This window comes from Somniosus microcephalus, chromosome 15 (genome assembly GCF_052327205.1).
Source record: "Somniosus microcephalus isolate GS21.2 chromosome 15, FLI_Smic_1.0, whole genome shotgun sequence".
Lineage (NCBI taxonomy): Eukaryota > Metazoa > Chordata > Chondrichthyes > Squaliformes > Somniosidae > Somniosus > Somniosus microcephalus.
Genome location: NC_141001.1, coordinates 90,385,578 through 90,410,428, shown reverse-complemented (window position 1 = coordinate 90,410,428; position 24,851 = coordinate 90,385,578). Strand labels below are relative to the sequence as shown.

General features: G+C 39.5%; 1 protein-coding gene across 2 annotated transcripts in view; it reads left to right on the top strand.

Annotated features, from left to right (window-relative positions):
- Positions 1-778: 778 nt before the first annotated feature.
- lgr4 (leucine-rich repeat containing G protein-coupled receptor 4) overlaps positions 779-24,851 on the top strand; it is a 122,878-nt gene continuing 98,805 nt past the window's right edge. For both annotated transcript variants that reach the window (XM_086008117.1, XM_086008116.1), the window contains exon 1: positions 779-1,234. In XM_086008117.1, the coding sequence (XP_085864243.1) occupies positions 996-1,234 (239 nt within the window). In that variant the 5' untranslated portion in view covers positions 779-995. The remainder of the gene's footprint in view (positions 1,235-24,851) is intronic.

Here is a 24,851-nt window from a genome sequence, read left to right as displayed (position 1 = left end):
GAGGAATATGTTCTCATACTCTGCCTCCAGGCAATCCCTTCCAGCAGCTGTCACTTCAGGTTTTCTCATCAGCTAACCCACATATATTGTATGAATGAATATTGCCAATTTAAAATCTCTTATCATGATCCGAGTAATCATTTGTGCAGCTAAATATATTTTTTACTTGTCTTTGACTAGATTAAATTTGGTAGATAGATTTTGCCATTTTTAAAAAACAAGTTAATTGAACAGTGTATGTTGTGCTTGAAAACGGGATATTGTACTCAGATCCTTTGTCTGGACGAGGAATGCAATACAACAGGAGTGAAGGGAGTGAAATTTGGTCCGCTGGAATTTCTCGAACAAAGTTACACTGGAATCACATCAGGTATTTTTCTTTGGCGTCTTTTTGTATGATATGCACAACATAATACAAAAAAATAACATTTGAAACTTGCTGATATAGATACTTGTATTTTTGTTTTCTGAACGTCCATTGAAATTTAGCGATCGGCAAAGCCAATTTAAATACAATTTTGTGCAATAAGTGGTGCCTTTCACCTTTGCGGGGTACTCTCAGTCTTTGTATTTGCATCAAATGTTCCGGCACATAACCTTGGAAGGAAATTCGCCGGCCGCCGCCGAGCTCCCTTTGGGTTCTGCAGAGAGCCTGTTCAGGTTAGTTGCAGCGCCGCTGGGGCCGGAGCCGGAGAGCTGTCAGTCAGGGAGGCGGCTCCTCCCCGGGGCTCGCGCGGTATCCAATGGTGACCGGGGCTGGGCTGTGGGCCCGGCTCTCCGCCTGAGCCGAGCGTCAGCTGTTTATTGAGCTGCGGAGCTCGCTGGAGTGAGAGTCCATCTGAGTGGCGGTGTGTGTGAGTGAGGAGGAATAAAACTCACCCGAGGGGGGGTGTTTGTGATAGCTGGCGGGGAGGAGAGAGAGAGAGAGAGAGAAAAAGAGAGTTTATCTCAGTCGTTTGGTTTATTCCACCCCCTCCTCCTCCTCTTCTCCCCTCATGTGCCGGTTGTGTGCGCGGCGGCGCCGGCGGTGGCCAGTGCCGTGGTGGCTGTGCCCGGCTCCTCTGCTCCTGCTGTGGCTGGGATGGAGCGGCAGCGCCGGCGCCGAGAATCTGGCCGCTCCGTGCCCGGCCGTGTGCCGCTGCGAAGGCGACGGTGGAGCCGCGCTCAGGGTCGACTGCTCCGGCCGAGGATTAACCGCCGTGCCGCAAGGCCTCAGCATCTTCACCTTCTTCCTGTGAGTAGAATAAACCATTCAATATAGAATTAAAAACTAAATCTAGAAAAGGTATTCTCCTCACATCTGGTGCTGTCACTGCGATGCCTTTGTCGATTTATATTTTAATATAAACGTTGGCATGTAACGCCAGGGGAACTTGTAACGCCAGGGAAAACGAGATCGAGGAGAAAATATATATTTTTAAAAAAAGACACTTGTGATTTTATAATTGTGATTGCGGTAAATATTGATCGTTTCGTGGAGTATCGGCAACATGGTTCGCAGGAACGTGAGCACCGATCTTCGCCGCTGTTCTTTCAGGTTGATTCAAAGCAAGAAAGTGCCCTCTTGGGATAACTGGAAAAAAAACTGTTCCTTGCCTGCTGGAACTTACAAAAATGTACTTGTTTTGTAAAATATAGTAGAGTATTTCACAACTCTAGGTGCAACTTTAATTTATTTTTATCTAAAATTTGGCATGGAAAGACGTTTTGTGGCAGGATGAGTCATTTTGTTTTTTTAATTATCTGGTTTAGTACAATTTATCTATTTATGCAGTCAAGTTTGAAATTGGATATGTAGACTATTTGCAGTTAAATCTCTGCTTTATATTGCAAATTAGACTATTGACGGGTCCCATCAGATTATATACTTGTGGTTTAACATTACCAAATGCAGGCTTTATGATGTAAACCGATTTCAGCTGCGTTTTCTATTTCTTTAAAATTAAATGTACGGGTTGAGTAAAGTATCAGATTCTGGCTGACCAGCAATCCGTTCAGTTAAGATCCTCGGTTGAAGAATAATTTCTATATTGCGCTTCAGTTATGTTGTATGCTTTAGTTTTGGCATTGGGCAATATTTTGGACCACACAAAGATCAACATGCAAAGCAACACTGTTGATTTTGTAGAAATTGGCAGTTTGATGTCAGTAGGAATGCCACTGGAAAAGGGGCTTGTAGAATCACTCCAATTGACTATTTGAATTTTTAAGTTATGAAGTTTTAAAAATATATTTCTCTACTGCAGTGTAAGTTTCTGAAGACTGTTGGAGCTGACTATCCTGTATTAGAGATTTCAGCAGTAGTCAGATGCTGGTGAGCTCTGCATGTGTTCTATGTGCACACATGTGGAGCTCAACCCCCTGCCTTAACCCTCCAACATGAAAGTGGGCGATGTAACTGGCTGCCAGGTCACAGTGCTCTGTTAAATGCATAATAAAAAAGCAGAGCAACATAGTTAAATGGTCTCATTGAATTAAAAGTTTTTTTTTAATGGAAGTTTTAAAGGTACAGTACCCCTGCGCCCCTTTGCTATTGAAAAATAGCTTTCTGACTTTCAGGTAAGTAGTGGAAAAGTCGATCTGTTCCACTTATCACTTACTGTCATTTGTTGTGAAGATTTTCATGTTTTTCGAGTGGAGATCAATTTCAAGAGCAGGTTGTTTGTTATTCACACTCCCTACTTCCACCTTTTCCCCTGGTTTCCTGCCAGTCAGAAAGTTAGGGCACTGAGGAAAAATGTCAGAGGTCAGCAACTTGCGTATACAATATGCATGTTCTTAAAAATGGCTTCTGCTGTGGAATACTGAATATTTTAATGAATTATGTCAGAAAGAAGTTTGGGTCAACTTCTTTGCATCTCATATACACCAGGAATCCCATATATAAATGTAATGCCTTTTTTAAAAAAAAAACCTGCTAGATTTTAAAAAAAAGCTAAAGACAAAATGGCAGGCACCCTAAAATAATGCTATTAAACTTCTTGTATCCAGCTGAGAATGGATTTTTCTGTGTCGTGCTGCAGAGTAAGTTTTCTTTATATAAACCACAGCATGGATTTGAAAAGTGTATGTATGTAGGATTGTTAGGAATTCTGCAGTTGTAGCTGGAATTGTTGGAAAATTAAAGTTCTAGCATAAGCTGAAACTGCCTTGAGTTGACTAGACCTTGTTAGATGATGCTTTCAAAGACAAATGAACTGTATAGTTTATATAAAAGCAGTCAACAGTGGAAATATCTCGTTTAGTCCATCATTTTGACTCCCTTTGGGTTACTAGGGTGGCAGTTGAAAATTACTGAGACGCTGTCGGTAAGCAGCAGGTAGAGTAACTTCAGCACCAGTCTACTTCACAATTGCATAATTGCACACTGGGTTAAAGTCACTATGTATATATATTAAAAGATTTGTTTATACATTGAGCAAGTGATCATGAGTTATAGCAAATTGTTTCATGTTGTCCCCAAACAATTCAAGATCCTTGGAATAAACAAAGTGTTAGCATTGATCATGTGCTTTTTGATTTCCTTTTACTGGTGAGAAAGGCCCTTGTACTCTTTTGGTACTTGTAGGCATTGAGTATTTACAGTTGGAAAGAACAATGTTAACTCACTGAAACTATGTCCGTAGAAATATCCTGCCATAAATATTTGACGGCAGGAAGGTTGTTAATAATGCACTGATCTCGGGTTAATCAAAAATGCAGTATTTTTAAAGCCACTAAATATTTTAGTGTTATCTTTTCTAGAATAAGTGCCTGGAGCCTTATATGTTCAAAGGCTATTACTTCTTACTCTAAGCCTGCTGTGATAATTGCCTACCTATATGCTTAACCTGCATCATGTGCTGCATGTTGGAATGTTAATTTTGTGAAATGCAGATATTACTGGATTTTATAGCTCGAAAAGGGCACACTAGAGTATTTGAAAGCAGGCGCAAGATAAAATATTTGCCTGGTGAAGGATTTCCATGTTTAGTTTGTTTGGCATTATATGTCATGAGTACTGAATTGTATGTTTTAGCAAATACTTTGATAAAATACCACATGATAAATAGGTAGTTTTCAAAAGTTAAAGAAACACACATTTGAACCATTTGTGCAGTGCCAGCATCTACATTTATGAATCTGATTTAACCCATATTTCTAAACTCTTTCAACCAAATCACAGCAAAGTTCATAAGGTATAAATAGTGATTGCAGAAGAATTGCTGTCAAATACATAGTTTGTAAGTTACAGTATTTTGTAGCTTCATAATGCCACAATTTTTTCCTTACAAAGAAGTTATTAACTTTATAAAGGAGAGCCTGGTATACTGGTTACATATTACTTTTGTATTTAAATGGTCTGAAAATAACTTGTAAGTAAATGGAGGAGGGCAAAATATGACCAATACTATTCAGTATTGATTTGCATCTGGTAGCCATAAATTGGGATAGTTTGTGGTTTACCCATATTTACCTACTTGAGTAGTTACACATTGTTAATAAAACATGTGTTTCTGTCATTTTGTGCAGATAAGGTGCCCAAGATACTAATAGGTGAGCTAGGCATTCAATGTGTTTACTTGATTGAGACTTCAGAAATGTACAGCTTTTGTTACTGGGTATGTTGAATCTTTGGAATAAATATTTGGCAAGAATGCAGGTGTATTTGTTTGCAACTGGGACAATACACAAAACTGTTCTCGTGAAAGTGTTCCAGCTAACGCTTGGCTGTATTGCAGAACACAAGGAAGAAAGTAAAATCTTTCATCTACTGTCTTAATCAGTTCTAAATGCCGTGCCAGATAAAGTTGAGTGAACTTGTATTCCTATTTAGATGTCTTTCTGTCTGAGATATATTTTGTGTTTCTTAAATTAATTCTTGGTATGGGGCATCGTTAACAAGGCCAGCATTTATTGCCCATCCCCAGCTGCCCTTGAGAAGGTGGTGGTGAGCTGCCTTCTTGATCTGGCTGCAGTCCATGTGGTGATGGTACTCCCACTGTTGGGTAGGGTGTTCCAGGACTTTGACCCAGTGACCCTGAAGAAACGGCGATACAGTCCAAGTTGGGATGGTATGTGACCTTAGAGGGGAACTTGGAGGTAGCAGTTTTCTCATGCACCAGCCAAGTTTAGAAATGGTAGTAAGATCTTGTATATGTTTTTACTTAACTTTTGTTTAAATGAGTGTTCGATTGTTACTGTAGCCACCTGAGCTAATAAAAAGCAGGTAAGGTGGTGCTGCTGATCTGGATTTTTTTTTTTCTAACCAATCTTCTAGCGCTCCTCTTTTGAAGTTACAACTTGTTGCTGGAGTATGGTACCACCAGGTGCTGGTGCCCTCTGGTAACTGGTTCAAGTGGCCATTCATCATGTAGGAGCCTTGATGCTGAGTGTTGGCAGGCTCCTCCAGTGTGGGGAAAGGTGCATCAAAGCTGAGCCCTATCCTGTTTGTTTGTTTTTTTCACAGAAACCCCACAGTGCAGATAGAGGCCATTTCGGCCCATCGAGCCTGCACCAACACATATCCCACCCGATCCCCGTAACCCCATGTATTTAATCCCCCTAACACTAAGGGTCAATTTATCATAGCCAATCAACCTAACCCGCACATCTTTGGACTGTGGGAGGAAACCGGAGCACCCAGAGGAAACCCACGCAAACACGGGGAGAATGTGCAAACTCCACACAGACAGTCGCCCGAGGCCGGATTCGAACCTGGGTCCCTGGCGCTGTGAGGCAACAGTGCTAACCACTATGCCACCGTGCTGCCCTTGTCTGATGTTCACATGTAAACAGCATTCCCTGGATAGTGACCAGGAATGGAAACTGTGCCCAACTCATTTTTTCCCCTGAAGGTCAATTTTAATGCTTTTGCTGCCATTTTGGTTATGAGCTAACTCAGAACAGGCTGGGGATTGAACCTGGGGCCTTCCTTGTTTGTGACTCAGTGGATTAAATTCTTAATGCAACAGAATGCATAACTAGTTTGTCAAGAAATGTAATTGGTTTGAGTATACTGGGCATACGTAGTTAATGGTAGATTGCAAATTTATGGTATGGGTGTATGTTTTCAGGACTCTACAATAATTATATTTGTACATGGCTTTAAACCGGCAAGTACTGTATTGTAATTATGAAGATTCAAAGAGTTTTTGGATTCAGGAATTTATAATATAAGTGGTGTCAGTCTTGTGCTCAATCTGATGTTATATGTCACTGTTATCTAGCCTAAAATGGTTAACTGCCAGCAATGTTCGTTGTAATTTTTTTTCGTGTGCGGCCCCTTTAACTGGCTGCGCAGCCCATTCAAATTCTCTCAGCCCATTCAAATTCTCTCTCGTGCGCGGTTTCTCCTATGTATAAGCCGGTGAGCGGCCTGTGCAGGACCTCCAGACCACTGCACAGGAACATTGACTGCCAGAAAAGCAGTTTGATATCTTTAGTGTATGATTTGATGAACTGTTAATTAAAACCTTTAAAGTCACAAAGTGAAGTTACTGAACAGCTATTTAATATGGCAGTAAAATACAAAAAAAATTGCAGCTTTAAACTGTGACCATGATGTGGAACAATGGTGAGCTATGTTTATAGCCATTTTTAAATTTTGTGCTGGTAAGGGCAAAACCTGTGGCCACTGTGCTGCATGTTGGAAATGCTCTGCACTGTAGTTTGATTATTTAAACTGTTAAGTGTGCTTTGCAAGTCACAAACTCTTAACTTGCTCTTTCCCAGGAATGAGGGAACCCCCTACCTCACTCAGTTTCTTCCCCCTCCTCCTACACGTACAAGCTTGGTGTCTTCCAATGGCCAGGTCTTGATTTATCTTGCCTTCTATTGTACGCTTTTCAGCCCTGGTGGTGTCCTGAACTATGGGCCGTGGCATAGATTTCGCAACTTAAAAAAAAAACTGCTCCCAACTCTCGTACTGGAATATCTGCCAAAAACAAAGTTGTGAATTTAAAATAAACTGAAAACTATATGGAGCTACAGAATAGCTCATAGTACTTTTTTTGAATACGCGGGAAATTATTTTGTTCTTGTGTATGACTTGATTTCACAGTTGTGTAAAATTCAGTCAATTTTTTTTCCTTGATGCTGACGTTGAGGTGACTTTTGTGAATAAAAAACCCAGTAATGCAATAGCTTATTGATATCTATGGGCTTGTGCTTCTGTGTGAGAAAGATACTAGAATAAGATTCTAGCTGGCATTTAAAAAAAAAAAAAAAAAAATGAAAAGTGAGTATACACGATGTACAAAACAGATCTCCTGTCAATCTGAAATGCACTGCCTGAAAGGGTGGTGGAAGCAGATTCAATAGTAACTTTCAAAAGGGAATTGGATAAATATTGAAAGGGAAACTTTTGCAGGGCTATGGGGCATGAGCTGGGGAGTGGGACGATTTGGACAGCTCTTTCAAAGAGCCAGCATCGGTACGATGGGCCAAACAGCCTCCTTCTGTATGATCTCAACATTGATCAGTTCTAATTAATTGGGGAGTGCCATTAATGGTGGGAATAATGTGTAATATCTGTCTGCACAAATTTATTTTTGCTGCTATAATAAATCAGTGTTGGAAGACTGAGAATAATGTATAATTCGGTCTTGCTGTAGTGAAAACCAGATTTTAATTCTCTTTGCTCTGAATAAAATTATAATCTAAACTTGCATTCCACAATTCCAATATTAGATTAATTACATTTCTGATATAAACTAACTCTCTATTTGGTTTGACTCTTTGATTTTGTTTGGAAATATTGCTTATAAATAAATTGGGAAAATGTCCTGAGTGGAGGTAAGGTGCTTTTCCACGAGGAGGAAAGAAAAATTGGCAGGAAAGTCCATCTTGGAAGCACATGAATCTACTAATGGCCATTTATGAGGTATCGGATCCCTGGAAGCAGATTGCCTTCCGACCATCTCGGCCAGGAAATGTAACATGAGGATTTAAATGCAAGTGAAAGATACACAATTTAAAATCTTTTCAATTAATTTATAATATGGATTTTTTTCATCTGCAAATCTATCTCTTTTGGAAAAAAATAGATTTATAGTTTAAAGTAATTTTGAAATGTAAACTTTCAAGAAGTGACAAAAATGCAGTGCAGAGAAATATGTTTTCTGGCAAGTTTCACAGTATCCATTTTGAAATGAGTTGTTAGCTTCCACTTGGTTGCATCTGAATAGTTGCACGGGCCCTTGACCTGGTCCCTCCACAGGGAAGCTGATGTGGGCTTTATGGCAAGAACCTTGCTGGTAACAAAGAAAACATATGGAATATTTCACTTTCCCTTTTTAGGGTGGTACAGCTTGGTGACTTGTGCTGCATTTAACCATCAGTTTCAGGACATGGGGTCAGCAATGACCTATCTTTTCACTGATATTTTTTGAAGAACCCATGTAGCTGAGAATTCGGTGTTTGAAACTATATTTAGTTATGAAATAAGAAAGCTCAGCATTTTAAAATGCACAGTAAACTGCAACAAGATAAAATTAAAAGTTTGCATTTAATTTAGTGCTGTTGGTATGATTTTATAATGAAGCAATCTTGACGTACACACTCTGAACTGCTAATTGTGTTTATGTACATATAGGTATATCAAAAACAAAAATCGGATTTTATTTTTTAACACCTTGAGCTGGAATTGTAAACATTAACAGAACGGTTAATATTTGACACAATTGTTCTCGATGAAAGCTTACAGCAAGCTTAGTTGTTTCAAGGGCAATTTTCCAGCCTGTGATGCAAAGTGCTCTACAGAAGTCGTGGATGTCAAGAGTCCCTGAATTCTTTTCTTATAAATCATTCGCTTACAGAATGTGAAAATGGTTCTGTTTCTGTGTTCTACAAATCCCTCCACCTCTCTTTCCAAATAACAGTCATCCTGTCAGGAATAAATAGTCTGAAAGCCTCGTTGAAGTTGTTACTCTGTCTGTCTGTTCCTTGTTTGCCCCCTTTTCCACCTCATTAAGTTGACTTTAAATCTTGATGTGGCTAATGACATGCAGGGTTGATTATTCTCTCTGGCTAGTGAGATATTTCCTTCCAGTAATTGAGTTCTGTGCCCTTTCACCCAGGAAACGCCTGGATGTTTAATTTGTTTTTCAGGGAGTGTTCGTCAGTAAGCAATTAAACCACACAGTGACTTAAGCTTCCTTTTTAGATAACTTATACCTGTCTCTGTGCAAAAGCCAGGCAGTCCTCCTCGGCTAATAACTTTGTTATTGTGAGCAGTTCATGGTGTTCTTGGACATTTAATTGTTTCTATATTAGACTTAAATCACTGTGCTATCCATAAAAAAAAATGCAAGTACATTGTCCCCTTTTTTTGAACTTCAGATTTTGTTAAAGGATTTAATCTAACTGATTACAGAATTTATTTGTATTTGTTATTTACCAGGAATCTTGTTGACCATTTTCTTTTTCCTTTTTTTGCACCCTATATACGCAATGGAGTTCTGAATCATATTTCAATTAAAATGTTTAATTTTTAACAGTGCAGTGTGATCAATTTCTGAAATATGTAAACTTTGTGTAATGTGGGTTTAAAAAAAAAGCTGATTTAGAACCGGCATCAAAAGGTTTGGTCAGTATAATTTGTAAGGATTGTGCATGTGATTGATATTTTTATACAGATTTTAACATGGACTTGGCTTCTGGTACTTTTAGTTAGTACTGTACAAGACACTGCCGTTTTGGCACTACTGTTTATTTTATGTATACAGTCGGTAGGTCACTTTAAAGATGCTTGTCTCTTGTTTTTCCACCCACATTGGCTGTCACTTTCACGTAATTTATTTTCTCGACTGGAGAAACTGCATTCAACTTCTCTTAATAACCTGACGAAATGCTCTTGTAATGAGGAAGGGCAGTCAGAATTAGTTTTGTCTCTTTTTTTGTTTTCTTCCTGCCCCCCCCCCCCCCCCCCCCCCCCCCCGCCATCTCAACAAAGTTGGAATGATCCACTTTTGTGAGATTCTCCATCTTGCAGTTGATAACTGAATATATCTCAACTGATATGGATTTGAGTAACATGTAGCTTTGGCATTCAAAACTGTGACCCTCTGATTGGGAAGCCATTGCTTTAAAAACTAACTACAGAACTCCTAATTGGTTCCAGTATCTGCACTTTTTTTATGATAAATGATTTACCTCTCGTTATCTATTGACTTTGAGGTCAGAGGTGAATTGAGTTTGCCGATCCAAATCCAGTCCCAAATGAGCAACAGTTCACAGTGTAAAACAGACACGAATCACACGGGGGTAGGTTCAAACCCAACATCTCTCCTCCAGGAGGTCAGAATAAGTGTTTTGGTGCTGTATGAGGAAACTTGTCTTGTATCTGACCTGGAAGAGTGGTCATGCTTTGACTACCATTGGTGCAAATCAAAAAGAAATGTTCAAGTTATCCCATCTTTTAACACGCATGCATCTTAAAAGGAACTTGTGTGTACATTAAGTAGTTTTTTTGTTTCCGTTTTAGTAATGGCTTAAACTTCCTGAACTATTGCTAATGTTTAATGTGTATTAATCTTTACACATTCAGGATTCATTCATTTAACCATTAGTTGTGAGTATAGGTTTTCAGTTTTCATAGTGACTAACATTTGTGACATATTAATACATAATAAATACAACAAAACAAAATTCCCCCAGCTACATCAATTTGTAGTCTGTAAAATTAGCTTTTGATGCGTAATATGTTTGCTGAGTGAAGACATTTTAAAATATGTGGAATTGTCAGTGGCGTGCAAAGGAGGCAATATATTAGATCCTCTGGTATTTTGTTCCACGCCTGTAAAGGATATACATTCAGGTAATTGTCAATGTACACAGGCATGGGTAACGTTGATACCCATAGCTGTAGAACCATCATTCATTTATTGAAAATAAAGGTTGTCAAATAAGCCAGACCAACCCCTCCTTTTTTTAGTACCTTTTTCTTCCTGTTTTGTTATTGCTAGCAATGTGGGCAGGGCTGCTTATTTCTCTACAGTAGGTGTTAATTAGTTTACAGCCATCATATGGAAGCTGGGGGCAAAAAAACCGTGTGTTGGAATGAGGCTGTGCATTGTCCTACCATTAGGTAATGAGAACAGCCTGAATGGCGTCTTCCTGATTTATTGCACCACATTGCCCAGTTCAAGGCTGCAGCACATAGCATGTTTACTGCATTGAATCATGAGAAACTGGCTGCTGTGTCCATTATTACATTTGAGTTGTCTTCTCTCAAACTATTTCAAGTGCCAATACTATAAAGTTTCACGGTGCTCTCAACTTATTGACCATATTTATTTTGATGAAAAATAACTCTTTGGCAGCTATTATAAAGGAAGTAAAATCCTCCTTGCCAATAATTTAACTATTGGTTTAGCATTACTTCTTTGCTGCCCCCTCCCCATGTAATTATAGTCCTTGAAGTCGCCCTGAGGTTCTACTGCTCGAACTAATTGCAGTATATCAAATTACAAACTCCATTAGTAAATGGTAAAGAGTGATTGTAAACTTTTTTCCCCCCTTTTCCCTATTGAATCTTGTACTCAAAGTGCTTCTAAAATACTCTATTGGTGTACAGTACTTTTCTGAAACACAATGTCAAATAACAACTTTTTGAGGTGGGGGAAGTTGAGCTGCTTTTTGCTGATAGAATAGTAAAACATCTATTGTCCAGTATGTCTGGTTGTTAACTCCATTGTGTGCAACAGTAATAAAAGCTGCCGTGTAGCCAGTGCTGAGCAGACGAGAAGATAGCTTATTTTTGGGAATCCTTTCGCAAGCGCCAAAACAGTTGGTTAAGATAAAAAGCAGACGGAAACTGATATCATGCACACAGACCTCTTGTTGTATTAAATGCCAGTCTCCCTAAGCCTCTTGCTAAACTTATTTGAGTATTTGAAAGTCTCTTAAAGATGTTACTGTAATAGGATTTGTTGCTTCTGAAAAGAGCATTACAAGTTAATGGAATAAAGTGTGCAGGGGGTGTCAGTTGTGTGTATAGCTGAATTTGCTAAAAGGACTCAGAAATGGTAGTGAACCCAATGGAGGGAAATGTACAGAAGCCTCTAAGAAAGCCATGCACGATTAGATCTGGAGTTGGAGTAATTCCTATACAAAAAAGGTTATGTTGAGGTTGATTGTTATGTTGGCTCCTTTGAAGGAGCCTGGGAGTTTTGTGGCCTGCATTCTCCATCTTACTGTCATGCTGCTGCATGGAAACAGGTCCAGCGCTGCTTGCCACAGAATAAACACATTTACAATAGAATGGGGCCAGATTACTCTTTGACGGATTGAAAATTACTCCTCAGAATGAGCGCATTGTTAGGCATTTGTTCCTGTTTAGCACCCTCCCCCAAAACCACCCCCAGTGAACCATGAAAAGAAGCAATCACATTAATCTGTCACTCAGTCTCTCATCATGAAGAAAGAAAAAACGGAACAGTCAGGTTCTTGCCAAAATGGTCTAGGATCTGTCAAGACAAAAGTTGGAGTTTAAATTACAGATTTGTCTTTATTTTGTAGCCTTTTTTCCTGTCCTGGGCCCCTTCTGCTGCCTCCTAATTCCACCTGCTTACATTAAGGAAGAATCCAAGGTTTTTCAGGATAATGAAATAAATAGAAAGCCCAACCAAACGTCGTGTGGAATAAACAATTCTGTTCTTTGCTGAAGCCGTGCAAGTTTACGTGGTTTTTCTTCAAAATAAGAAGAATCTTGATGCTGTATAATTTAGCATGTCTGTCTCGAGATTCAACTTTCTTTTTATATTAAAAATTACAAGCGTGTAATGCCTCCAGATAAAAAACCCACGGGGGGTGCATTGTGTAAGTCTTAATTAACGGCTTTGAAAGGCTAAACAAAAGAAGGAAGAAAATGCTACAGAGTTATTGTTATTCCACCCTGTTGGTTCTGCTAGTTGACCATCCATTGGTGCATTTTGTAAATTTAAACTGAATGACACTTTTGTTCTGGGCTAACAGAGGTGAAAGAAGCCAATTATTGCATTTATTTCTATGGGCAGCTGCAAGCATGGGAGATTAAACTGAAGGTAAATAGAAATTTCCAACCATTTTAGGTTTAGTCGGGAATGTGAGCGAATCATTAAGATGTTTTCCTTGTAAAGCTTTGTGCAGTTCGATGTTAAGGGACCAGTGGAAGGCTATTTGATGTATAGAAACTAGTGAAAACTGAAGTGACTGTTAATGTCATGATTATTATACAACTGATGAGAAAATGATTCCAGTTTGAGGGTAAACAAAGAGCTGTTATACTGCCATTACTATGTCTGTTTATCATTAAGGAGCTGTTTTGGGTCCTTGAGCTATTAATTTCATGCTGGATCATTCATATGAAATTTTTGCAAAAACATTGACTTTGCTTATTTGGACTGGAAGATTTTTTTGTCCAAAGTTAAGGGGCGTTTCCCTGATGGTTAGCCAAAGGGCTGTGTGCTGAATTAGCTAATTTCAGTAAGGGTGCTACAACTGACCTTCGTGTTCCTACGTTAGGGAGGGGAAAATCCTTTGTAGGAAATGGATATCGGTGAGGAAAGGATCAAGAACATCTGTGATGCCCTTTACAGTCGAGTACTGTATTTGCAGCACTCGTCCAAGTTTACAAATGAATAATGGCTACTTAGATGAGGTACTAGAGGGTAGCTGGCGCCTGTGGAACCAGTCCACACCAATGCCTCTAGGACAGAAGCAAAGAAAATTATTGGGGGCGGTGGAGGAGGTGTTTGATTTCAAAAGCAATTTTTGGACATGCCCAGTTTTGTACTAAGTAAATTTTAAGGGGAAGGGGAGAGAGTTCTTAAACCACTGTTTAGGGTCTGAGAAATTCTGAAATTTGGCTTCTTGCAATGGAGGTTATGCACTGGATACTATCAAAATGAAAGTTTTTGTGAGATAGCTTTAAAAAAAAACTATTTCAAACTATCCCTTTTACATTTTAATTTATAATAAAATAAACATGGGGCAATGTATCTTTTTAACAAGGAGGGTGGGGCCGGAATAGGGTAGAGAGAGAAGTTTGGTATATGAGTATTGTGAGAAAGTTGGTCAAAGAGCTAATGGATTCAATCTCTGCATAATGTGGTCTTTTTAGTGGTGACAGCTGACATCCTGTCTCTTAGCAGCTTCCTGACAGTTTCAGCTCTGTCTTCTCCTGCTGTAGGAAGTATTGTGGCCATTCCTTCCAATAATCATTCCTGAAATGTACCAGTTTTCTTTGACAAATTCAGACCCATAAAACCTCTGGCAGTCCAATGTAATACAGTATCTTATTTCCTTCATGGCTTGCATCTGAATAACTTCTTTTGCTGAAATTATTTCTCTATATACTATACAGTATTAAACATGCAGAACTGATCAGATGCAATTAAACGCCCTTGAGGTGTGGACTAGTAAGTCATGACTCACTTTGACCTTGTATAGATCACTGACATGGTCACATTTAGAATATTGTGTGCAATTTTGGACACTTTACTTTCAAAAAGATCAACGAGAAGGGTGATATGATCAATAAGGCTGATTCTGTGCCTTAGGGTTTTAAGTTACGAGAAGTTCCAGCGGGTGACTATGGAGCTGTATCCCAACAAGGAGTCCATGCCTTCAGGAGGGGAGAGGGAAAAATGGCAAATAAAAAAGAAAGTGATTCAGAAAGATAATTATCTCATTGGAAACAAGATTGGCAGTTCTAGGAATATGTATAGACTGAAATGATCAAATCTGCAGGACATAAGTCTGCAGCTAGAGTGTAGAAGGGTAGCAGTAGCCAAGGTTTTAGACGGATTTTACACAATCTATGGAAGTTATGGATTTTGTGGCCTTTTCTTGTGCTTTTTCTTTGTTAACCTTTGGTCTAAGAAATTCTATAAAATAAAAATTATGCTTTTTAAAAAAAAAAAAAAAAAAATGTGAATGGAGTATGTACATAAATGAATTTGTATAATCTCAATCCAATTCACAGTGGCGATGAGTCCATAATGCATAGCAGACACTCATTCTGATTCTTTACTCTAAAGGATGTGCAATGTGGCCAATGGAAACGTCACACCGGGAGCTTTTTATACTTGAAACTATTCAGAAATATTTTAATGGGAGTAGAAAAAACCCAGCAGTGTCCTGCACAATAGAGTGATAATATGCAGACTGTCTGATCTAGTTAGGCATCTTGAAAAAGCTACTGATAGATGCGCTACCCTGAGGCATGGAATTGAAATGAGAATTTAGCTGCTTTTATACTGGTGGTTGTTTAGGTTGGATTCTGGCAATCTGACATCAGTGAGCTGCTCAGTGTTTACACTATTAAACCTGGCTCCCTTTTCCCAGTGGCAGATTCACTGGACCAGTTTTTCATGATTCTGCGATACTGCCACCAGGATAAGCGTCGGATTTGGTAGTATAAACCTCCAGGACCTGGCTCTCAACCACTAGTCTCCTCGGATCCAACCTAAGCAAGTGCCAGCGTAAAGGTCAACTCTTCCTGAATACTGGCATTCATATTATATAAAGGCGATTATGACCTAAAATGATTCCCCATATGCTGGATGTGGGTAGTGGAAGAATGAATAAGGCGAGAGAACGGGCCTTCTGGGGAGAGATGGGGAAGACAGCTAGGCTGTGGGATCATGTTCCAGACACTTCAAAGGTACTTCATTGGCTGTAAAAGTGCTTTGGGGCATTCTGAGGCCGTGAAAGGTGCTATATAAATGCATGGGCCATACACTAAACATCTGTAAGACAAAGGTCCTCTACCAACCTGCCCCCGCCACACATTACTGCCCCCCGATTATCAAAATCCACGACAAGGCCTTGGACAACATGGACCACTTTCCATACCTCGGGAGCCTACTGTCAACAAGGGCAGACGTCGACGACGAAGTCCAACTCCGCCTTCAGTGTGCCAGTGCAGCCTTCGGTCGCCTGAGGAAGAGAGTGTTTGAAGACCAGGACCTCAAACCTGGCACTAAGCTCATGGTCTACAGAGCAGCAGTGATAACCGCCCTGCTGTATGCCTCAGAGACATGGACCATGTACAGCAGGCACTTCAAAGCACTGGGGAGGTACCACCAATGCTGCCTCCGCAAGATCCTGCAAATCCATTGGCAGGATAGGCGCACCAACGTCAGTGTTCTCACTCGGGCCAACACCCCCAGCATCGAAGCTTTGACCACGCTCGATCAGCTCCGATGGACGGGTCACATTGTCCGCATGCCCGATACGAGACTCCCAAAACAAACGCTCTACTCGGAGCTCCGGCACAGCAAGAGAGCCCCAGGTGGGCAGAGGAAACGCTTCAAGGACACCCTCAAAGCCTCGAAAAAGTGTAACATCCCCACCAACACCTGGGAATCCCTGGCCCAAGACCGCACAAAGTGGAGGAGAAGCATCTGGGAAAGCGCCGAACACCTCGAGTCTCTTCGCTGGGAGCAAGCGGAAGCCCAGCGCAAGGAGCGCACGTCAACCCAAGCACCCCACCCACCCGCCCCTTCAACCACCGTCTGCCCCACCTGTGACAGAAACTGTAGGTCCCGCATTGGGCTACCGACCATAGAGCACATATACCAGAAACGCTGTTTACGGAGGTCACGGACCATCATCAAAGACCCTACACACCCCAGCCACAGTCTGTTTGCCCTCCTGCCATCTGGGAGATGCTACAGATGCATTCGCACCCGTACGACCAGATTTAGGAACAGCTTTCCCAGGGCTGTCATCCTACTGAACTCCACAAATAAACTCTAAAGCCTGCACATCTGCCAATGCACTTTATCATGGTTATGTTTGTGTTAATGTATTATAAGCCAAATGTATGTTGAATGTTTAAATGTCTTAATCTAAATGTACACTCTCGGGAGCCGCAAGCCTACATTTCGTTGTACTGCACTTGTGCACTAACAATGACAATAAAGTTGATTATTATATTATTATTATAATCAGTCACCTGAGAACTCGGAGAAGCAAGTCATCCTCAGTTCCGAGGGACTGCCTAAGAAGATGTAAATGCAAATCTTTCTTTATAATGGAAGATGATTTGGTGAATGTGGATTCTGTTGTAGCAGCAGATGGAAAGACCCGAGGAAATGTGGCAGACATAGTTCAACTGTCGAAAGAAACCCTTGGTGAAGGAAAAAGGATATTTCACCAACTGTGGAAAATGTAGTCATTGGAGCAGAAAAGACATCGACCGAGAAACTAACAAGGATTTATTATCTTTAGTCGCTTTGAATATTATCGTTGTTGGATCATGGAAAAACCATTTAGTTTTAATTAAAAAAAAAAAAAAAAATCCTCTTAACTTAATGGCTGTATGTAAAGTCTCCATCAAATTCTGTATGTGCCATTAATAGAAATGAGCATGTGATTGTAATATTGGAATATGATGTAGACCAAATGAACAGATTATTTTATAGTGCTGATATCCTATTAGATGATTGACATTGACATTTTTTGGTATTCCTGCAGATAATGCACAAAATCTTGCTGCCTCCATACAATTGCATAGCATACCCAGCCAGATGGTGAAATGCTGTGCTGTATTTTCATACTGCTAACTTCCAAAGTTCATTAGTCATTGCATTTCTCATTAATAGTTGTATCCCTTGATTTTTAAAAAACTCCTCGTTCTGCAGCCTCTAATTAATGCTGGAGCACCCGCAGCAGCTTCTCAATGAAACTGAAAACCTAATGATACCTCATCACAGCTGCAGTTTTAATCAGGCTGTACTAAATTGCTTCCTATGTAAGCGAATTGGCTGTGACTAAGAATTCTGCAAAGCTGTCCATTTGTTTCTTAGCTGGACCAATGTTGGATAGCTTTTGGAAGATGAAAAAGTTAAGGAAGGGTATCTTTTTTCCCATTTAACATGCAGTTCCCAAAACAAAACCCAAAGACTTGGCTCACATTATGAAATGGCTTCATTTTCAACTTTAACTTCTGAGAAAATAAACAATGAGCATTTTGTACTGATTTTCTTAAACTAATTGGCATAAATTAATTCTAATCAGTTGTTTTACAGTTGTACCTTTTTTATTACAACTATCAATTCCTCTCCCAGGTTTCTGAAAGCTAAGACTTGTGGCTTAACTAGTAGAGATTTGTCGACCTTTATGTGTGGTGTCTGATATGGGTAATGGGTATTTTTATCTGTTAATGTGTTTACATTTTTAGGGTCATATAGAGATGGTCATATTTAAGTTGTTAAATGAGGAGAAAAGCACATTCAACTGTTGGCCCGATGCCAAGGCTACAAACCCATTTGACTTTAGATGGGGCCCTCATAGCTGTGCATGACTGTCCTCACTTGGCTTGCCTACACCTGCATGTCCAGCAGGGGCTGCTGTCAAAACCTTGGTTGCCCCTTATCCTAAACCCAGTTAGTTAAGATGGCCATCTCAACACAGGCCTGGGACATTTTATTGTCTCGCTTAGTGCTGCACCATATGCATTCACTCACGAAGATATTGGGGAGGGGGGTGGGGGGTTGCTGTATAATTAATTTTTAAGTACATCATTCAAATAGCTATACTTGTTCCTGCTTTTGGTTTAGCTATGGAGTGACATTGCCAGTGCTTATTAAGATGTCTGTGGTCTAGACAGTTCCGGACTCCAGCTGGAGGAGGTGGATGCATAATTGTGGGTGGCCTGTGATGGGAGAAATTTTTCTTCCAGAATAAATAGCCAATGATATAGTAGTGTTTCTTAGTCTAAAGGATAGAGGCTTCTAAGGGTAGACAGATACTAAACCCATACTTGCATACTCTGCCTACTGAACCAATCTGTTTGTAAATAAATACATATATTTATTAATTATATATACATGCGTCGAGGTTTTTCAATTCTGCTCTGATGGCACCTATTAAAAATGGAGTCACTAAAGGCACTTTGCCAAGTACAACTCTTCATCTCCTGAATCCTGTGCTCAAACTCTCCAAATTGAACAGTGATAACTCTGTGAAGCACTGAATTAGTAGTCTTGTGGGTGTATTTATTGCCCTTTTCCAGAGTAAGGAGATCTGAAAGGAGGAAAAGCTATACAGCTGGTAACACACTAAATATCTTCAGGCTGGACTCCAAGCATCTCTTAAGGCAGCCTATATAAATCATTGTGAAAAATCTAGAGGCTAAAAAGTGTCTGCTGTAGATTGTAATCCTGGGTTTTGCTGCTGGAGCATTCCTTGGTTTATTTTCTATCCATCGGGACTGTAGTGTACATTGCAGTGTGTGAATTAGCATTAAAATATTTTAAAACTGCAAAATGCTACCAGTCAGTGCATGACAAAACAGGTACTTCAAGATTATTCTTGCAGTAAGTTTAATTGACATGGATTTTATTGGAATGTGTTCAAATTACTGTAATTTTGCACTGCAAATTTTATAATTCATAACTGGTTTGTATTAAGCTTCAGTGGAAATTGAACAGTACTGTTTTTCTTTTAAAAAAAACTAATATGCATATAATCGAAGGTTAAACCTCCTCCTATTAGTGTGGTTTGACTTGCATCCAAATGCAGTGTGAAATCAGTGTGTTTCCCTCAAGTTTGCATGCTCCATAATTAAACATTTTAAATTGACATTTGAACAGCCTATAGTTTGAATGTGCTTTGGTCTAGTTTGGTAATTCTTGACCTCCATTGTGCATTGGGGACTCGGAGATCAATTTTTTTGATATATCAGCAGTTTCCATACATTTGAAGGTCAAAATCAGAAATCCAATTAACGGTAAGCATCATTTGAAATGAACTGTGCTCCAAGTTTTCCATAATTTGCCTCACCAAATCCCCCCCTGGCTTGGTGTCTGGTTTCCTTATGACTACTTGTGAAGGACCTTGGGCTGGGGTGTTTTTTAATGTAAAAGGTACTATATGAAAGCAAGTTGTAAGGTTCCAAAATTTTATTTGCTGCAACTTTAGCATACAACCTATACAAGTCTGTGGGTGTGTGAATTTTGAGTTTGCCTTTGTTGGTTGTCAGCTAGAATAGAAACTTTCTGGTGAGTTTTGTTTCTGTCACATTATTTGAAGCCAAAGTTCCTCCGATTTGCCCGACTGTCTTCCCAGATTAAAAATGCTTATCGGCTCCACAGGTGAGTTAGTTGCAGTTGGCTACCGAGTGACCTCCTGTTTCCATCTTGGCTGATTTTCAAGCAGATATTAGATGATCCAAATCAAAATTGAATATACTGAAGTTACTAAAGGTAGTGTGAAGTGCAACTTGAAGGGTAGAAAATTGATCAAACAGTAGATAACCTGTTGAGGCAAATACTGTGAATCTGTACTAGTTTGAATTGGACAATTACATCATTAAGTAAATGATAGTACAGGAAACTCTCTTTTTTAACCGGCACCTAAATATCCGGAAATCTCTCTTAACCGGCAAAATTCAGGAGTAGGTTCAGGTAAGTTTTACCATATATTAGTGGCCGTGTAACTGGGGTTCCTGCACCTGTGGCCGTGCAACAGGGACTCCTGGATCTGTGGCCGTGTACGGAGCTCCTGCATCTGTGGCCGTGTACGGGGCTCTCGTACCTTGGTAAGTATACCTCTCTGTAATCCAGACTTTTTGATCAACCGGCACCACGCTGGTCCCGTCGGTGCCGGATAAAAAAGAGTTTCCTGTATGCATGTATGGGAAGTTCTAACATAGTGTGTCTATGGAGTGCAATTACAGCAGCTGCTGTCTGCGTATGCACAGTCTGAAGATCTCCCTCTCATTCTAAGCACCGAGGTCTAGGTTTGCTGGTTGTAATGTCGGCAGTAACCCATTCATTTTAAATGGGTTACTGTCAGCGTTCCAATTGGAAAAACTTTAAGCCTGGATTTCCTGCCATTTTTTTTTCTCCATTTATTGGAACTATTTGAAGCAATAGCAACCAGCATAAATATATATAAAAAAATAGTAACCCATCAGAGTAATGGTAGTATATTGTCGGGCGGTATGTCTACATTTTGGATCTTTGGCATCCAAGTAGAGGGGGAGAGAATAGTTAGGATTAGTTCTCAACGTTTCTTGCATTGTTCATCCAAATATTGAAACTTCAGACTTGGTTCTGTGCTTTAAATCCTGATTTCTGAATTTGTCCGAATATTAGTTTTTACACATTAGTATTATGCGGACAATAACTGGGTTTCAGAGAGGACTGGATTTATGCTTCATTTTATGAAAGTTGCCTGCTATGGATGAATTTTTTGAATATGGTTTGGTACCTAATGGCTAAACACTACCCAGTGAATGCTAACTGACTACGTACTTTGTTGCAGTGCTAGGTTTTAATTGTCCTGCCAGCAGCGTTTTACTGAGTTTTTTAATCACACCTCTGTGTCTAACTTAAATATTGTAGATAGTGTTAGCCTTCACACCCACCAGCATCAAACTGGCACAAGAATCAAAATCCCTCCTGCTCACTTTGCACAAGTATTAAATTGTGGGGTTGGGTGGGGCGGGGGGGGGGAGAAAAAGAAAGAAGTGTTCAGCTGAACTCTCACTGGCTAAACTCCACACCCTTCTGGCCTTTCACACTGCCCTGCACTGGCATGCTGCAGCGTAAGCTCTTTCTACTCTACTCAAATTTATACTTTCTTGCTATATAACCCATCTGCCACAGGGGGGGAAAAAGTGTCTATGAACTTGCATTTATATAGGTGTGTGTGTAGTTTTGTTTAAGTTGGTACACTACAGATTCTGTGAAAGCTGGTCCTACTACTGTAATTGCATTGATATTGACATTTGATCAAACACCTTCAAGCCTAGAAATTTTTTTTAAAATGAGTTATCTGTTTAAGCCACTGACTGCTGCTGTACAATACATCTTGGCAATGAAAATACACCTTCCCAAGGAGTGTTTCATAACTATTCTAAATGGTTTGTTGAAAGTGTTTTTTTTAATACAAGCATGGCGAGTCCCAACCTCCTTTTACAGTTGATTTAAAAAATGTGTCTTCACTTTGCATGAGAAAATGGTAAATTGTGGAAATAGCGAAGTTGTTACAAAGCAGTAATATCATGATATAAACTAGAAGTGAAGATTGAGTGGTTTTATTTGCAGAATTTTCCCCTCCAGGGACTTTCTCCTGATGATGCAGTGGGTAAATGTGCCACCTTAGTGTGGTGGTGAGTCGGTTATACCAGGTAGGTCTCGGAGCTAGCTGATCTAAAGCAAGGGAAGTAGTGGGGTGCTACGTGGCGTGATGCAAGTGCCCCATGCACATCCAGTGTGGTTGGAATTGGACGCTGTTATATCTAAGTGAATAATCTGCTGATACTTGCTATCTAGTCTTGCACGTGAAGAATGGTTATTTGGACAAGCTCCTGCAAATCTCCTGGTACCAAAGAAACCATACCCCAGCATGAGTCCGCACCTTTTTAAGGAAGGGAGAAAAAGGGGGAATTACTTTAATGGTTGAATTGGTCACTACTTCTAAAAGGTCCAGCATTATCTTAATACATTATCAATTATATTTAACTTAATGATGCAGCTGCAATCAAAGTTTTTGCCTTTTCCTTTGAAAATGGTTATTGCTTTGTGCAATAGAATTTTAACTTCCATACTGTATTGCAAGTTGATTTCAGCAGTTTAACTTGTGCCAATCTCTGATGTTCTTTGCAGGCATGCTGTTATTTGACACTTTGCTCAGTATGTCTCAACACGTTATTAAAATATTTAAAACATTGTACATGTAGGACAAACCATTTTCCTTATTAAAATTAAATAGTATACTCTGAATAGTTTTCAGCCTTGTTAAATGTGAAAAGAACATTTGATCTGATGTGATTACTAATTTTTTTAAAAAGCTGCAACTTTATATAGAACTCTGGCTACGTTTTAATGTAACTTAAAAATTAACTAGTGTTCACTAATCTCAAGTGCGCAACAGTTGGACTAGGTGCCCAAGCTAAGGATGGGAGAACCGGCGATCGTTCCCATTCATTACCACCATTTGTTAAGTCATGTCGGAAAGTGCATAGGTGTGGATGTTGCCTGAGGACAGGATCAGGATCAGTTTTCATGCCTTCCAGTGGTCAAATAGGCTGCTAGAATTCTCTGTGTAGGCTCACACATCAAGAATGGCTACTTGGACGAGTTACCAGCGTATAGCTAATAGAAATACCTCAGCACGAGTTAATCAATTCATGAGAGGGGGTGAAAAATTGTCAAATTTTTTATAATGAAGATGCTTCAAATATTGTAGTCTAATTAATTTGAGCAATGTGTTTAGATGTAAAGTTAGAGTTTTCATATTGTATAACACTTTTCATATCCCCAGGATGCGTCACAGCCAATTAACTATCTTTGACGTGCAGTCATTGTTTTGAAGGCAAATGCTGCAGCCAGTTTGCACATTGAGCTCACTGCTGTTTGTTGGACCTTGCAATGACCACATAATCTGCTATTAGTGGTGTTGATTGAGGGGTGTTGTCCAGGACACCAGGATAATTCCTGTCTCCTTCGAAAAAGTGTCATGGGATCTTTTATGCCCACCTGAACAAGCTGATCAGACCGCAGTTTAATTTCATATCCAAAAGACATCACCTCTGACAATGCAGTATTCTCTCAGTACTGTGCTGAAGAATATACAGTAGTGACCTATAATGTTTATTTATTAGAATATAGTACCAAATAATGTTTACATATATATAAATATAGTATTTAGAATATGGTACCATAACAATAACTTGCATTTAATATATGTAGTAAAAGGTCCCAAGGCACTTAAAATATAAAGTTTTATCCAGTTACTGCACTCTACAAGAATACAAGGGTGTGTGTGTGTGTGTGTGTGTGTGTGTGTGTGTGTGTGTGTGTGTGTGTGTGTGTGTGTGTGTGTGTGTGTGTGTGTGTGTGTGTGTGTGTGTGTGTGTGTGTGTGTGTGTGTGATATATTTGTTGGTGGAAAAGGATTTTTGATCTTTGAAAGTTTTGTTTTCTTCTACCATAAGTGCCACTGGAGTTGAAATAATATTTTTGCCATCTGTAATGAATTTTAATACCATATAACTTCAGTTGTAGCAAACCTTTTATAAAATACTGCCATTTTCTTGATTACCTGATAACTGCAGTTCTATAAATAAAAGTAGTGACTATGTGGGATACCTTGGGCATTTAGCCAGATAAGCTGGTAATGTAATGCATTACTGTACACTGCTTTTTGAACCATTTCAAAAATTTAATAAAAATCGGTATAAAGTGAAAGTAATTTTAGCTTTGAAAGAACCTGTTGGAAACAGAGACCATGTAAAGGTGTTGAAACACAAAAATCTCTGAGGCAATGTTGCCACTTTAACTGGGCCAGAAAATGCCCCACCCTGGGCCTTGACAGCAGCAGTACAGATTTGAGTATTAGTCATAATAGACTCTAACCTGCAACCATGGCAACGTTGAGTGAGCATTGTATGTTAACAGTATGACATTCTACTTTAAAATTTAAGTTTACTTTGGTCAGACTTTGTACTACATTATTTCAGATCTAAAGAACATTATACATTAAATAAGTTACTTTCATTCTCAGTGGAAAGAGGTGGGGAGATCCCTACGTAGATTGCTGTAGAACATCCTTTTTTACCTACTTGGCATGTAAGCACTTGCCTATTCAGGTTCTGAAAGGATTTTCCTTAAATCACTTGAAGCTATTACCTCAGATGCTATTAGCTGTGAATTGATAATACTGTGTTCATTATATAGCGTCATCTTATGCAGGTTGCTTACTATTGAATAAAAAAACATATTTTCTTGGCAGCGGATGTATTGGTGTCCTTGCAGTTTTTAATTGCCATTTGTGTTTTTGCGAACAGAACCATTTTTTAACTTTCAAAGGTACAGTTTAATCCTTCAAAAACAACCTATTCTGGGCCGAATACTTTGTCTGTGCTGTAAA